Source organism: Coturnix japonica, chromosome 2, assembly GCF_054131305.1.
Source record: "Coturnix japonica strain WE chromosome 2, WE-NBRP24, whole genome shotgun sequence".
NCBI classification, from domain to species: Eukaryota; Metazoa; Chordata; class Aves; order Galliformes; family Phasianidae; genus Coturnix; species Coturnix japonica.
This window is the reverse complement of record NC_140664.1, coordinates 99,349,187-99,363,118: the sequence shown is the minus strand read 5'-3', so window position 1 is coordinate 99,363,118 and position 13,932 is coordinate 99,349,187. Positions and strand designations below refer to the sequence as shown.

The 13,932-nt window shown below is 41.5% G+C and overlaps 1 protein-coding gene across 18 annotated transcripts in view; it reads left to right on the top strand.

Moving 5' to 3' along the window:
* TRAK1 (trafficking kinesin protein 1) overlaps positions 1 to 13,932 on the top strand; it is a 117,623-nt gene that overhangs the window by 20,115 nt on the left and 83,576 nt on the right. For 14 of the 18 annotated variants that reach the window (XR_014942923.1, XM_085538214.1, XM_015854099.3 and 11 more), the window contains exon 1: positions 3,188 to 3,353. The exons of the other annotated variants lie outside the window; for them this stretch is intronic. Coding sequence is in view for 13 of the 14 variants with exons in the window: in XM_085538214.1 (XP_085394340.1) it covers positions 3,268 to 3,353 (86 nt within the window). In the remaining variant the exon portion in view is untranslated. Of the gene's footprint in view, positions 1 to 3,187; positions 3,354 to 13,932 lie in introns of those variants that run through there. 18 annotated transcript variants of the gene reach the window in all.

The window sequence follows — 13,932 nt, the reverse complement described above, 5'->3', positions numbered from 1 at the left end:
AAGTGGGGTGTGTCATGGGGGTGTCATACAAAATGGAGCACAGAGTGATGTTTTGTGATTCAAAGTGTTCTACTTCTGGCCCCAGTGTGTCTGTCTGTATTATGTACTTTGGCAAAAGCCCTGGGTGGTTTTTCCCTTGTGGCGTTGATGGCAGAAAAAAGATTATTTCAGGAACAAGTTGCTTTTATTTTATTCTTATTTTTGACCTTGAAAAGCTTGAACTTATTAAATACCGGACCACAAATGTACATTAGTGAAGCAGGAGGAAAGTGGAAGCAGTTCCTCTAACTGTTTACAGTGCTCACTGCTATTTTTTGTAAGATCTTTCTAAAAGCATCCCCAACATTGTCTGCATTATGGCTTCTGATTTACTTACAGCAGCATATCACTCACTTTATACCTCTGGTGTTAAGGCAGTCTGCTGCTCTACCAGCTTGCTCAGAGAATCTGTTTACTGACTGTGCCTGGGGATTGGAGAAGCTGGTAAACATTCTACATGTTCTAACTCTGAATGATAATTTATCCTGCCTACATACAGAGCTTTCAGAGAAGCTGCGTTGAATTCATTTTTGCTTGTGTGGGTGTGAAATGTCTGTGTAGGGGATATTCTTCTCTGGAAAATGATGCACCGCTCTCTCTGTAATCTTTCTCGCCACATCTGTTCAGTTTGGATATTCATATCCACCATATTTAATAATAGGACATAGAAGACACCGAAGTTACCTTGTGTTGGTGATGGAAGCACCATTTGTTACCACTGACAAGATATCCCCTTCGTTAACCTCTTGTTAGGTTATTTTCAGAAGTCAAGGATCTTTTACTTCCTCACTACCCTGCTGGTGGGCTGAAACAGTGCTGATAGTTATATTAAAGCTTATGAAATGAAATAGTTTAGAAAGGTTGAGCTGTAATACACTGCAGGTACAGGATATCAGAAAAGCTTGTGCTCGGCATGTAGGGCTTCTTATGAGGACTGTATTATTATTATTATTATTGCATTGCATTGCAAGTGGACTATGAAAGAATCTATGTGCCAGAGAGTAGATGTGGGCACTGCAGAGGTATTTGAATAAACCCATGAAGAAGGTCCCGAGGATACTCAGTGAGTGTAGGTCAAGTAGTCCTGGATTGTTTCTACTGTGGCAGCATGATGTATTATGGGTACAAAAGAGACAACAAATGAATCATTTAAAGATGAATGGAACAGATTGTCTTTATGATGTGAGGTGTATAGTTCTGGCAATTCACATCCACTGTTGTGTAAGAGCTTCTTGTGCACAGAGCTGCTCAGAATACATAGGAAGCAATGGCTAGTATTTCAAAATAAACTCTCCCAAATGCTGCAGCTTCTGTAAGTTGCTTGGATTTGTTAGACAGTCAGTTGCAGAGTTAAATCCTAATTTATCCTACTGAATATTTAACAATGTCACAGTCTGGCAAAGGATAAATAGTCTTATTGTCTGTTCATTCGTGATGATAGTGTCAGCAAATCTTCATGCTGTTAAAGATGCATGGGAAAGACAGATGGAAGATGGCAATTACACATATGTGTTGGAAAACTGGAAGAACAAAAAGCACTGGTTGGAAAAATCCTTGTTCTCAGGAAAAAAGGTTACATAACTGAAAAATGAATGAGAATGAAAAATGGATTTTCATTAGATATTTTGTCTGCTGGGCTTAAAGGGAGATGTGGAAATCCCAGCTTGCATGCAAAAGGTATGAACAGGAAATCTTTCTTCTTAGTTTTGCATGGAGATAGAAAGAAAAACTCTTTTCTCTCTTAAATGTGAGCCTTAAAAGTAATAGTTCCCTGAGCACTGAAGTGCTGCATTTGTATATTGCTGCATATAAATAGAGATAGGAAGATGTCTTCTTTGAAACTTGAAACAGCTGTATGAAATACTTTCCCTTGTGAATACTTTAAAGCTGATTTAGCAGAGGGTTGTTAGAGTTAGGGTACTATGGTTAGGCTGCGGTTGGACTTGATGATCTTCAAGGTCTTTTCCAGCCTGGGTAATTCTATGATTCTGTGCTTCATTATTTGGCTTGAATTTTATTTCTCCTATTTCAGGGATTTGCCTTCAAGCTTCTGACGGTGCATAGAAATGCTTGCAAGAACTAAGTTATATTTGCAATCCTAAATTACCTGATGAAATCTATCATTCACCATATGGTCAATTTCAGTCTCCTGTAATGTCAGTCTGATGCTCATAACAGCCCTTGTGCTTCAGTAAAGCTGCATGAGTCAGGGCTGTCATGAAGCAGGAAGCAGCAGTGTGAAAAGGCACTGGGAATATCAGCAGCTCTGCTGATGAAGTAAGTGATGGCTTTCCTGTCTTAAAGGCTGGATTTTGTCCAGGCACATGGTTATGTTCAGTCTTTAACAGAAGTATAATGGAGTGGTTGTAGATCAGCCTGAAAAACACGCATGAGTGTGAAGGATTGATATGGTAAGAAGACAGTATGAAACGAGGATTTGTTTGGTTTAAACTGAAGTTGCATAGTCAGCATTCAAAGGCTGTCATCATAGGAAGCACTGTAAATAACCATTGGTGTAGATGTGAGCCTTTTTGAGTAATTACAGATGAATTTGACCAAAAATCTGGATAGTTAGACAAGATGGGAATGAGAACTGTGTAGCAAGTAGGAGCTGATGTTTCTCTGTCCTGTGGAGCGTAAACTCAGCGCACCAGGGCTCACTTTGTGGGAGTACTTGTGTGATTGCCAGATGAGCTCATGGCTTGGTCGGTCCATTGGTGTGTCTGGACTTGCAGCAGAAGCCTTTGTCTGTTGAACTGTGTGCAGTTCTAAAGTATTACTTTATTTTAATCTGTAGATAAATGTTACCAACTCTGTGAAGACTCCGTGGAAACATTTTGTGGTGTATTCGTGATGGTATACATTACCTTGTTTTTGCTTATGATGTTTATAAGGAGAAGACTGCTAACCTCTGTTCCATTCAGAGGGTGTTTGGCACACAGCTGACTGTACTATGACATGCTGAAACTAGAAATTTTGGACATGATTAAGAACGTGGATATTGTAAAGATCACAGTTCTGGTGCGGCAGAGTGAAGAGAGGAGCAGTCTGAGCCTTTCTGTTTGACTCAGTTTGGTAGCTCACGTAACTGCTCAGCCAAGAGAGGGCGAGGAAACTTGTGCAGGAGCCAAAGTTACAATAGCATTCAAATGACCTTACGGCATCAAGAGCTCTTCGTGTGGGGAAAACGCAAATAGAACCGACAGTTAAAGCAAGCGTGCTGGCCTAATGGTGAAGTTCCGGAGGGGGAAAGCAGACTCGGGGAAGGAGGAATGCTACGCAGATGATCAGGAGCACAAAGGGCAGAAGAGCAGGTACAGGCTGTTGTGGAGTTGCAGTTATCTGATGTCGTTTGAGTTTCACAGAGCTTGACTTTGAGTGTAGTATGTATGTAATGTGTGTGCAGAAACATTGCTAGCTATGTTTTCAGTCAGCTCAGACAGAGAGAGCATGCAAGTGCTGCTTTTGTGCTTTTCAGATTCCCTTAGTCTGCAGTTCAGTTGAATATTGTTTTTTGGCTGTTGTGCTGGATTTTACTGCCTGGCCTCTTACTCCAGCAATGCTGAGCTGCTGTTGTACTGTCACACGCCGCTTTTGAACTGGGGGGGAAGGAGGAAAGACTTATGCTTTGGTAGGCAAAAGCAGGGCATCAACAGTGCACAGGTGCATGGAGGGGCCCAGGATTGCTTTTTGTTCTGTGTTCTCCGAACTGAAGTTGTACTTCAGAGTCTGAAACCATGGTGTTATTATTAAATAATTGCTGTGACAGCAGCAGATAAATTCATGCAAATTTACAGTCTTTGGGTTTCAAAGAAGTTGCAGTTATTTGGGATACCCACAGGATAATTTGTTTGTCACGTTCCACGATCAGCAACAGAAGTGAAGGACAGCAAAATGTTACTGTGCGTGCGTGTATGTATGTATATACTCTAACAGATACTTTGGTAACTTCAAGCCTCGTTATTAAAGTAATGCCTGTCTGGCTGGTGTGCTGGACTTTGTTCCCCTACTAACATGGAAGCAGTGCACAAGGTGACCTGTACTGGGGTTTGCATCATTTTATTAAAATGTAATAAATTATGAAAAAGCATATATAGTATATAGTATAGTATATATAATAGTGTGTAGTATAGTATGTAGTATATATAATTCCCTGTTTCTTTTTATTACTCCACAGTTTGGCCATCTGAACTCTGTTAAAAGAATGGGTATGCTTAGAGAATCTGTAAAAAATGGCAACTGCTTCTAGTCATGTTAAGGCAGGAATTAAGTTTAACTCTTTTTTCCACATGTTCTTTGTTACAAAACCCATTTAATCTCTGTGCCAAAACAATTTAAAGGGCCTTTGCATGTCTGGGAGCTTTTTAGCTTTGGAACAGAGCCTTTTAGTGCTGTTCCTCACTCTGTGATTGGCTGACTTGAGGAAAGTTAAAATTCCTTCATCAAAAGCCTTACATTTACCAACCTCATAGAAATGCTGCCGACTGGCATTACCTGCAGTGCTTCAAGTCCTTAACGCTTACAATATCTCAGTGCTGATCTTAGGCATCTGCAGGAGAGCAAAGGAAAGGAAATGAAGAATTTTTGTCAAGTTGTTAGCATCTGTAGTACGACAGGGAGAGCAATCATAGCTGGATGGAGATAGAGTCTGTATCAGGCAGAAAGAATGTATTTTCTTGTAAGCTCCTTTTATACTCCTCTTTCCCAGTCCCCACTAGTTCAGGTAGGAATATACAGCAACCAAAGAGCGCCTACATTATGGTAGGAGCTCTTGTCTATAGGGAGTAGACTGAAGGAAAAATAAAGGTATTATTGAGTGGAATATATTGGACAGATTTAACTGATCATTTTTACATGACTCACTTTCCTCTTGTAAATTCCTGTTTTGCCCCAGTAATATTTAGGCATTGTTAATTCAGAGTTGCTGTTTGCCCTGTGCGCTTAACTTACCTGTGCTTACTGTTCCTTTCCACTGAGTGTACTTCCTGTGGGGCTTCTAATTCATCCCACAGCAGTTCACAGTTTGTTCTCTTTATGGAAGAGCACTTGTCTTGCACTGGTGCTGAGTGCTAAAATAAGGGATTTTCACAGATGTTGATATAAATCTCCTCCTCAATGTATTCTGGGTGTTGCAGTTTGATATATCTACGTCTATGCTGTGGACTACTATGGAAATAGGTTTTTTTTTCTGGTGAACTTCGTCCCAGAATGTGTCATTAACACAGACTGTAAGAAGGAGGCAGAGGAAACTGTGTGGAAGGTGTTATTAGGAACTGCCCAGTGAGTGGGCTTGAGGTTTTGTTTAATGAGACCGGTTCTGAATGCACGAAGGCGGCATGGATAAAAGCAGAGGTCTGCAGCAAAACCTGCAGTCTTTGCAGCCAAGAAGGAGAGCTGAATAAATTCTAATGCAGTCTTTTAAAGAGAACTGGAAGTATTGGAACTAATTTATAATACATTTACCAGCCTTTCTAATGAGGATTTTAATGTGGATTATTCTGGGACAAGTAATATCTAAAATGAAATTGGAGATGGATATGTGGCCATTTAGAGCATGACTTTAGATAATTGCTAGTTGTTATGGGGCTGTACAGCAATTAGTGGGAAAACGTGAGGATTAGAAGGGGTAGGAGTGTATTTCACGTTGTGGTTTATGTTTTTAAATATCGAAACTCTACTTCATCTGAGGTGCTGTTCCCTCTGATCACGTCTCATCCTGAAAACCTCTCACTCTAAAAGAGATGAAATGCGGTTCCTGACATCATTTGGCTTCACGTGCACAAGGTTTCATCACAGACCTGGAACTGGAGTTGAAAAATGTAGTTGTCAAGGAAACTTTCAGGCAGAGAGAATAGCTGCCCAGTTAGGCTCAAAAAATCACGTGAACTTGAAAGCCACTCAGGAGCTTAATTTAGTGGAAGACTGGCCTGAGCAGCTTAATATAGATAGCTCAGATGTCATGTGGAAATTCTAATTTAGACATGTATTGATATGAGAGACCTTAGGATTATTTTCACTCATTCCTGGCTGGATTGCTTGTGTGTTTCCTTCCCTTTACCCTACTCCTTATTCTCAGGAAATACAGTAAGTTGGCAACTGGTAATGCACAGCTATGCCAAACTGTGCCAGGGAAAGTGAAGGGAAATGGGCCTTCCAGCTCTGGTGCTTTTTGCGTGTCAGCCAGTTCTCAGTGAATTCTTCAAGCTGTTTGGTCTTCAATAACCTTGTTTGGTACTGCTCCCAGTAACTTTGACAAAGAAAGTAAAATGAGACATGTATCTGGTAAGGATGTCCTTCAGCATGATAAGAAGTATTGGTGACTTCTGATCTGGGCTTTTCCTTCTAGTAAGTGAAGCTCTTGAAGTGATGAAAGGGAGTGTATGTGGTAGGGAAAACACCTGAAAGTTGAGAGGAAGGTAGGTATGTTTAGGTGTACTGCTCAGCCTCATCCTTCCAATGGCAAACAAAAGAAATTTGAAAGGTTTATTCTGAAGTGATGATTTGTTTGGTTTTAATTGTAGGTAACCGCTGGTTTACTTGCATGTTTCCCAATGCTTTCACTTCACATCACAGCTATCAGCATCAAGAGCAAAGTACTTTTTAACTAGGCCCTGCAAATTTGGTTTCTGGCATTGTCGTTAACATAACATCAATAGGAAGGGCATAGTGCAGCTGATGAGACTTGCCCTCCAATGAAAATGTCATGGGAAAAACAAATGGACGAATGGGCTCCCTCTGTATCTCTTGCAGCCATGGAAAATTCTGCTTTGCTAGAAACTCTTTGAGACTTAGGAAGGAAAAAAAAAAAAAAACAGCGCTCTTTACTTAAAAATAATGTTTATGGTTTGTTATGTTTTGAAGTATCACTTCAACTTTACACAGGAATTTATTCGGGATAAAACTGTCCTGTTGGTCTGGTAGCACTGGGGATTGTAGCTGCACAAGGAGAAATAGAGCACTGGGAGGTGTCAGTGGGAAGGTTACTGTTGTTTTCCACATGAAGAATTAAAATGCTTCAGTGCTTCTGTCTGAGGTAAAATATCTCAAATAAAGATGCTGCAAGTCAAGTTGATTTTTGTTTTTAAAGACACCTTGAATGTTTTAGATGGCACTTGAGCATAGTTGTGCAGTGCGGAACGTAATTTCATGCAGTGTCTGAAGATGAGCTGCTCCTTAGCATGTCTCTTTCATTTGTGTTTACCATAAAACTGAACAGAATCTGTCAGTTAACATGAAACTGACTTTTTGAAGGGGAAAAGGGAAATAGTTACGTTACAGCTTTACTGAACAATATTGTGTTGATACTGATTAGAAATAGTTTACTCAGATTTTTGAGAACAGCCTCTGTTACAGTCTGAATCTCATGGTTATTCCTTGGAGTAGCGATCATAGCATGCAATGAAATAACACTTGTGGCACAGGTACCACACAGAAGTGACCTGGACAAAGCTTTTAACCTCTGCTTGTTTTAGTACCATTTTATAGTGAGGAGAATAACTCTTGAAATGTTGATTGTTTCCCCTGCTTTACCAAGTACCGTGTACTTCATTACATGGTGCGTATATAAATCCAGATACTCATAGTGGGCTTCAGAATTGCCATCTAATGTATATGTGAAGTGTACTGGAAGCGGTTGGTGGGTTTGAATTCCAATTCAGATTCTTGAGGTTGCTTGTGAGGCATCCACCACCATGAGAAAAAATATATTCATATTGTTCTGTCTGCAATATGCATGCAGTAGAGGCTTCCTGACTCAACAAACAATTCTTCACTGCCTCTTTGGTCTCTCCATCATCACGCTGAGCTGAGGGACTGCTGTGAGGCCTGCGTGAATGTTTTCTGCTGATAATGTGTATGTCTTGTAGCTGAGGCTGTTTTTAGCAGTCTGGTTAAATGCTTAGAGTCACTGAGGGACAGAGTCCTGCGGGGAGCTCTGACAGGGAGCTGCCCATGGTTTGCAGTGGGAAGGAGGAAAAAGGTTCCTTCCATTCCCTACTGTTTTGTCTATTTTTGAGTCTTCGTATTTCCTGATAACCTGCAAAGAAAATACAGGTTTCTCAGGTTTGTTAGCTCAAGAAAGAGAGCATGTATTGAGCTAGGAATAATCTCCATGTTATTGAGGGAGAATTGCATGCAAAATTCCTTCTTGATTGTAGTGAGGGTTATAGATCTTAAGAAATGCAGACCTTTTAGCTAGAGTGAGCCTCAGAGCTCCTCATGATTTAGAGGAAAGCTAGTGAGACTCCCCTGAATACATTGCCATGTTTTCCCTGCCTCTTGCCTTTCAACTTCTAATGTGTATTTTGATTTAGAACAGAGAGAATAAAGTCAAAGGTTCCCCCAGTGTTTTGATCTCCACGTGCGTGGCTGAGTGAATGTGCTTTTCTTGGCTTTCGTGTTTATCTTTGCAAATAAAATGTGCAGGTAGGGAATTCAAAATAGAATTCCAGGCTGTTAGAGACTTCTCTAAATGACATATCTGGGAACGCTGCCACATAGCAGAAACATTTTGGTGATGTGTGTTTCATTGCTACGGGGACACAAAAGATAAAGTAAGCCATGTCAGTTGCTACTGTGCTTCATAAAGTTCCATGAAACTGAACATTTATACGTGTGCTGAAGTAAAAGATTGCCTGGCTCTCATTCTCTGGTTTATTTTATAAATGTTTTGTATGTGCTGTTATGCTATCCCTTCATATCAGGGATACTAACATCTACCTGGTATGAAGTGCTTTTTTCCTTCTTCCTCTCAAATGAAAATATAATTTCAAATGTATATCTTCTTGTCTCCCTAAACCAGTCTGGATGTGTTTGGGCTGTGTGTCATCCTCCTTCCTTTTGACTGGCAGGCATTGGCCATGCTCAGACTCCTGTGTGGGAGCCGACTTCTGTGCTATTTATGCTGTCTTGCCTGTTTTGTTGGGCCTAATCTAGTTGTGCAACTCTGCCTCTGCGGGATGTTTTATTTTTACAGCTATTTGTAATGTGTCTGAAGAGCCCAGACCATAGTTAAAACCCAGTGGCTACAGTGGTGCCTTATGCCTTGCAGCTAGAGGAACTGATGATGAATGCAAACTATACTATGGTGGTTAGGCATTAAACATCGGGTTGAAGGCTGCTGACATTTGTATCTCTCACTGAGCTTAGTGACTGACCTTGGGAACATCTCTGTAGAGTGCTCTATCACTGTGCTCTGATGTGCATCTGAATTACTGGAACTGAGGTTTTTAAATAAATAAAGAGTAGAATTAAAAACATAGTAACCAAGAACTGAGCAGGACAGATCAGTGACGTAGTTGAGATATATGACTGTAGAAAGAAGCTTCCTAATAAACAGGGATAAACTTGTGCAAGGGGAAAGAAGAAAAATATTGTCAGAATCTGGAAACCCTCTGCAGCAGCTAAATATGCCCTTAAATCATATGTGGGTTTCAATAGCAAGAAAATAGTCTTTTGTGATATCCATCTCCTTGGGTTTTATGTGGTTTCTTGGTTGTACTGTAAGTTTGTGCCTCTATATAAAGGCCTTTGAGAAGTTGATGAATGGCTCTGTTCTTCGCTTGTTCAGTACGTGTAGGTCTGAACACAATGTAAAGCTCAAGGCAGAATGGAAACCTATGATATGACATATAACGCAAAAGTCAGGAGGAGAAAAGGTGCATTAATAATCCCCAAAATATGGTACACGAGCTGTTAAGTGATCTCTTATCTGCTGTCAGATTTGTCCTGTGTTGCTGCTTTCATGCCTTGCTGTAGATAGGCTTTGCCTTAGCTGAAATGAATGCAAGCTGTAAAAAACTTTGTTTGTTATCAACATTGGCATGTTAGCGCTTGTTTCCCAATAGGACTCTGTGGGAGAGCTTACAGGTGCGTGCTGTATTGTTCCCTTGCAATTTCATGGTGTGACTGGGAAAATGTTCTTATCTTGCCCTTTTGGCTCCTGTGCAAGTGATCTTAGCCTAGAAGACCACAGATACAAGTGAAATTGGTGACCTTTTCCTTCTGTTTACTAATAGACTTTCTTGTTTCTATGATGGTGTAGACAGAGAGTGAGGAAGGGGGCATTTCAGCAGTGTCTCATCCCTCAGAAAGCAGCAGCAGAGTGTCTCGCTCAGATTGCAGGGGCTGTTTGTGCTGTGGGCAGGTACCAACGCATCCAGCTCAGAGAGGCAGTGCTAGATTTAGTGCTGCTTAAAAGGTGGCTGCTCTCTTTAACCACAGGAGAGTGGCTGGTTTGGGCCTTGGCTGAAGATTGTGGGACTTTACATGGGAGTTACTGAATCAGTGAGTCATGGGAAACTGCTGCTGTTCTTCCTCTTCCTCCCAGGGAGGCTCCAGTGAGAAGTTCACTGACAAAATGACCTACCGGTATTTTTATTCCAGAGAAGGGCAGTGAAGCTGTGAGGGGTCTGGAACACAAGTCTTTTGGGGAGCAGCTGAGGGAGCTGGGATTATTCAGTCTGGAGAAGAGGAGGCTCAGGGGAGACCTGATCGCTCTCTACAGCTGCCTTGAAGGGAGGCTGTGCTGAGGTGGGGGTCAGCCTCTTCTCCCAGGTAACAGTGATAGGATAGAATGGCCTCCAGTTGTGCCAGGGGAGGTTCGTATTTGGATATTAGGAAAAGTTTATTCTCTGAAAGAGCGGTGATACAGCATCACGGGTCAGAGTTGGTGCAGTCACCATCCCTGGAGGTGTTCAAGAACTGTGTGGATGTGGCACTGAGGGATGTGGTCAGTAGGCATGGTAGGGGTGGGTTGGCAGATTGGACTAGGTGATCTTAGATGGCTTTTCCAGCCTTTATGATTCTCCATTTAATAATATAAACAAGTATGTGCACTTTTTTCCCTCTTTCCTCAGTGAAAGACAGGCATGTGAAAACTGAGCTTTTCTATGGTTGCCAGTGGTTCATTAGGGACAGAAGAGCCCATAGAAAAACACAGCACAATTCTGAATTGATGGCAGAATGCTCTGCTGAAAAAATCCAGAAGAATGAGGGGGGTAGGGGTGATCTAGTGTGCCAGGCTTCTACTTTGTAGTAGGAATAACTATAATGCTTAACTTTTTGTACTCTGATATCTTTCTGACTGAAAGGATGCCCAGTAATTTGTTAAACAAATCCCTGGCTGCTAGTTGTTAGGGGGGAAGTGAGAGCCTGGAGATCTCTATTGCTATTGGACATGTTTTGTAATGGCAATTCAGTATTTCTTGTGGGGAATTCTTAGTTCTTAGACCTCAAAATCTCAGGTGGATGCTCTATAATATATCAACTTGTCTTGTGTTTAATGCGTGTCTGTGTTTGGATTGAAATATTTTTTTTCCATGTGAACTGTAGAAGGAGATAAATGAGTTGACTTCATTTCAGGGAAGTCAGTGTCCATAGAGAATACAGAAGTATTCTTCTGGAAGCGCTGTTTCAGTGATATGATGCACAGCTGTTTTCAATCAAGCTCATTCTTCCTGGTCCAACCTAACCTGGTTAGGTTGCAGGGAGGTGCTCTCCAGGCCCTGTTCAGCCACATGGAGAGTTTCATGTTCTCTCCTCTTAGTGGAAGAGAAGCAGTAAAGCCTTGATGTCTGTTTCTAGAATGCAGCAGACAGAGAACAGATGGAATTAATGAGGACTAAGTAATGAAATTTGGGGTGCTCTCTCTCAAAGTACTTTTAAATGTTATTGGCTTCAGCTGTAAATCTTGGCCATGTTTCTACCTGTTTTCAATCAGTGAAGAGTTTGTATGCCAAATGAGCAACCTTCATGGAGAATTTACAGGGTAGGTGAAGTGATCTGTTCCTCTCAGGAAATCCTGTGTTTATACTCAGGATTGGACATGCAGGCCTGGCTTTCCATTTTGCTTGTTGGTCTGGATTTGTTTTGTTCCTTTCTATCACCATGCAAAGATTGTTTGTGTTACTGTACTGAAAAAGGGTTTTCAGAAGAATTTCAGTCTCCCAGTCAAGTTGTAAAGCACACAAAACAGATGCTGAGCACAGGAATGACATGTCCATCAAAGAACTCCTCCTGGCTAAGAACTGGCTTGGTTGCTTGCCTGAGGCTAATGGTATACTCAGAATGCCTTCTGTCTGGGTGCTAAGATAAGTCATGAGGCATGCTGACAAGTGAGAAACTGAATTGACTGATGGAACAGTCAGTTTGCCTGTCCTACAGCAGTTCAGTTCTTCCTCCATCAGCAGAGGTTTGCCATGGAGGTAAGTGGGAGGCAGTTGGGCTCAGTGCTTGCTTGCTGCCTGTACTGACTAGTGAGTAAGGAAAATCCCATGTCCAGAGCTACCTCTGGTGTATTCTGAAGAATATATATGTGCATATAGGAATGTACCCAAGGGTGTCTTCAAAGACAAAACAAAAAACAAAACCTCTCAAGTGCACTATTGCACTTACTTTCCGAAATCAGTTTCCAGACTTCTGGAAAAATGTGATCCTTCACTATTTAGTGACTTCATATTCTTGTCTTTGTGATCCTTTGGGAAAGCCACAGCACTGGCTTTCAACAACATTACGTAATTCAGAAAGACAATATATTCTTGAAGTGAAGCAAAACTTACTGCATTTAACTTGCATTTTTACCTCTTAGCTTGTGCTTTTGTGTTGTTCCCCCATCCCTCATCAAGGAGATGTTGTGTATAAAGGCTGTGTTGCAGTGTTGCTATTGTGTTCATTTAATGCCCCTGGAATTTTCTTAACATGCCGTTGGGAACTCTGCTAGTGTAACTTTGACTTTAATGGCACTAAGCCACAGATGCATTGGCCCAGTTTCCTAAAATTCCACAGCCTGTTGTTAAGATAAACAATTCTGGGTTCCCAAGTATACAAATGCATGTATATGGTAATACACTGGGTATACAGAGCAACCTTTAAACAACCATTTGTTATTTGCCTCTTTCATTTTTCCTATTTCATTTTTGGTGCTTGAGCACAAGCTTAGTAAGCAGGGAAACGACTTGAGGGAATAATTGTGCCGGTTTCTAAATGATGTTTTGAGAACAGCTGTTGGGTTTCTCCTTTCTGCTGCTGACTTGTATGGAGGCTGAAGGAAGGCGTTCTCACAGAGATGGTTGTGCTGAGATGCACCCTGGTTAGTCAGCAGCTCGTGTCCCAGTGCCGGGAAATCCACGTGACTAGAGCTTGGGTAGGAGGCCAAGGATTGCTGGTTGCTTAGGTTATTTGTGGTCTTGTTGTGTCTATCCTCAGCACTTGTACCTAAGATGCTTTTAAGGCCTGTGTATCCACAAGAGTTGGAAGTCTGGCTTTGTACTCCTTCAAGAGGGCATCAATCTGCATTTCTTCCCAGCCCACAGCTTTGGAGATGGGCTGTAATTACAGAGCTTCTGCTAGAGCTGGGTTCAGTTCACACACACCCTCTAAACCATGGTATCCTGTGTGGTTGAAAATACTGCTCTCATACCTAACTACATGAGAAAAGACAGCAAAAGAGGATGAATATGAGATGCTTTAACAGCCAGTTAGGAGGCTGCGGTGTAGCTTCCGAACAACTATTTGCATGTTTAGGGTTATAGGGAAATCTCAGAGAGTGAGGGAGGTTCTCGGTGCACAGTGCCAGTTGCTGGAGCACGGGGAGAGCCTTGCTGCCTGTGAGTGTGGGCCTCTGAAGGTAGCAGATGATCTTAGTGTCCTGTGCAGAGCAGGAGTTGGTGGTATGGCCTGCCTTCATGGTAGGCCTCTGGATTGGCTTTGCCAAAATGGCTGCTGGCAGAAATAAGAAATTTCTGGTGTAAAACAGTACCTTTCTTGTTGTCATGTTTTTGTTTTTAATTACATCAACACTACATAAACTCTTAAATTTTGCCACTTTCCACAATGATTTGAGGAAATAAAAATACAAAAAAAACCTCCTTTAGTAGGAGAAGAACGATGGTAATG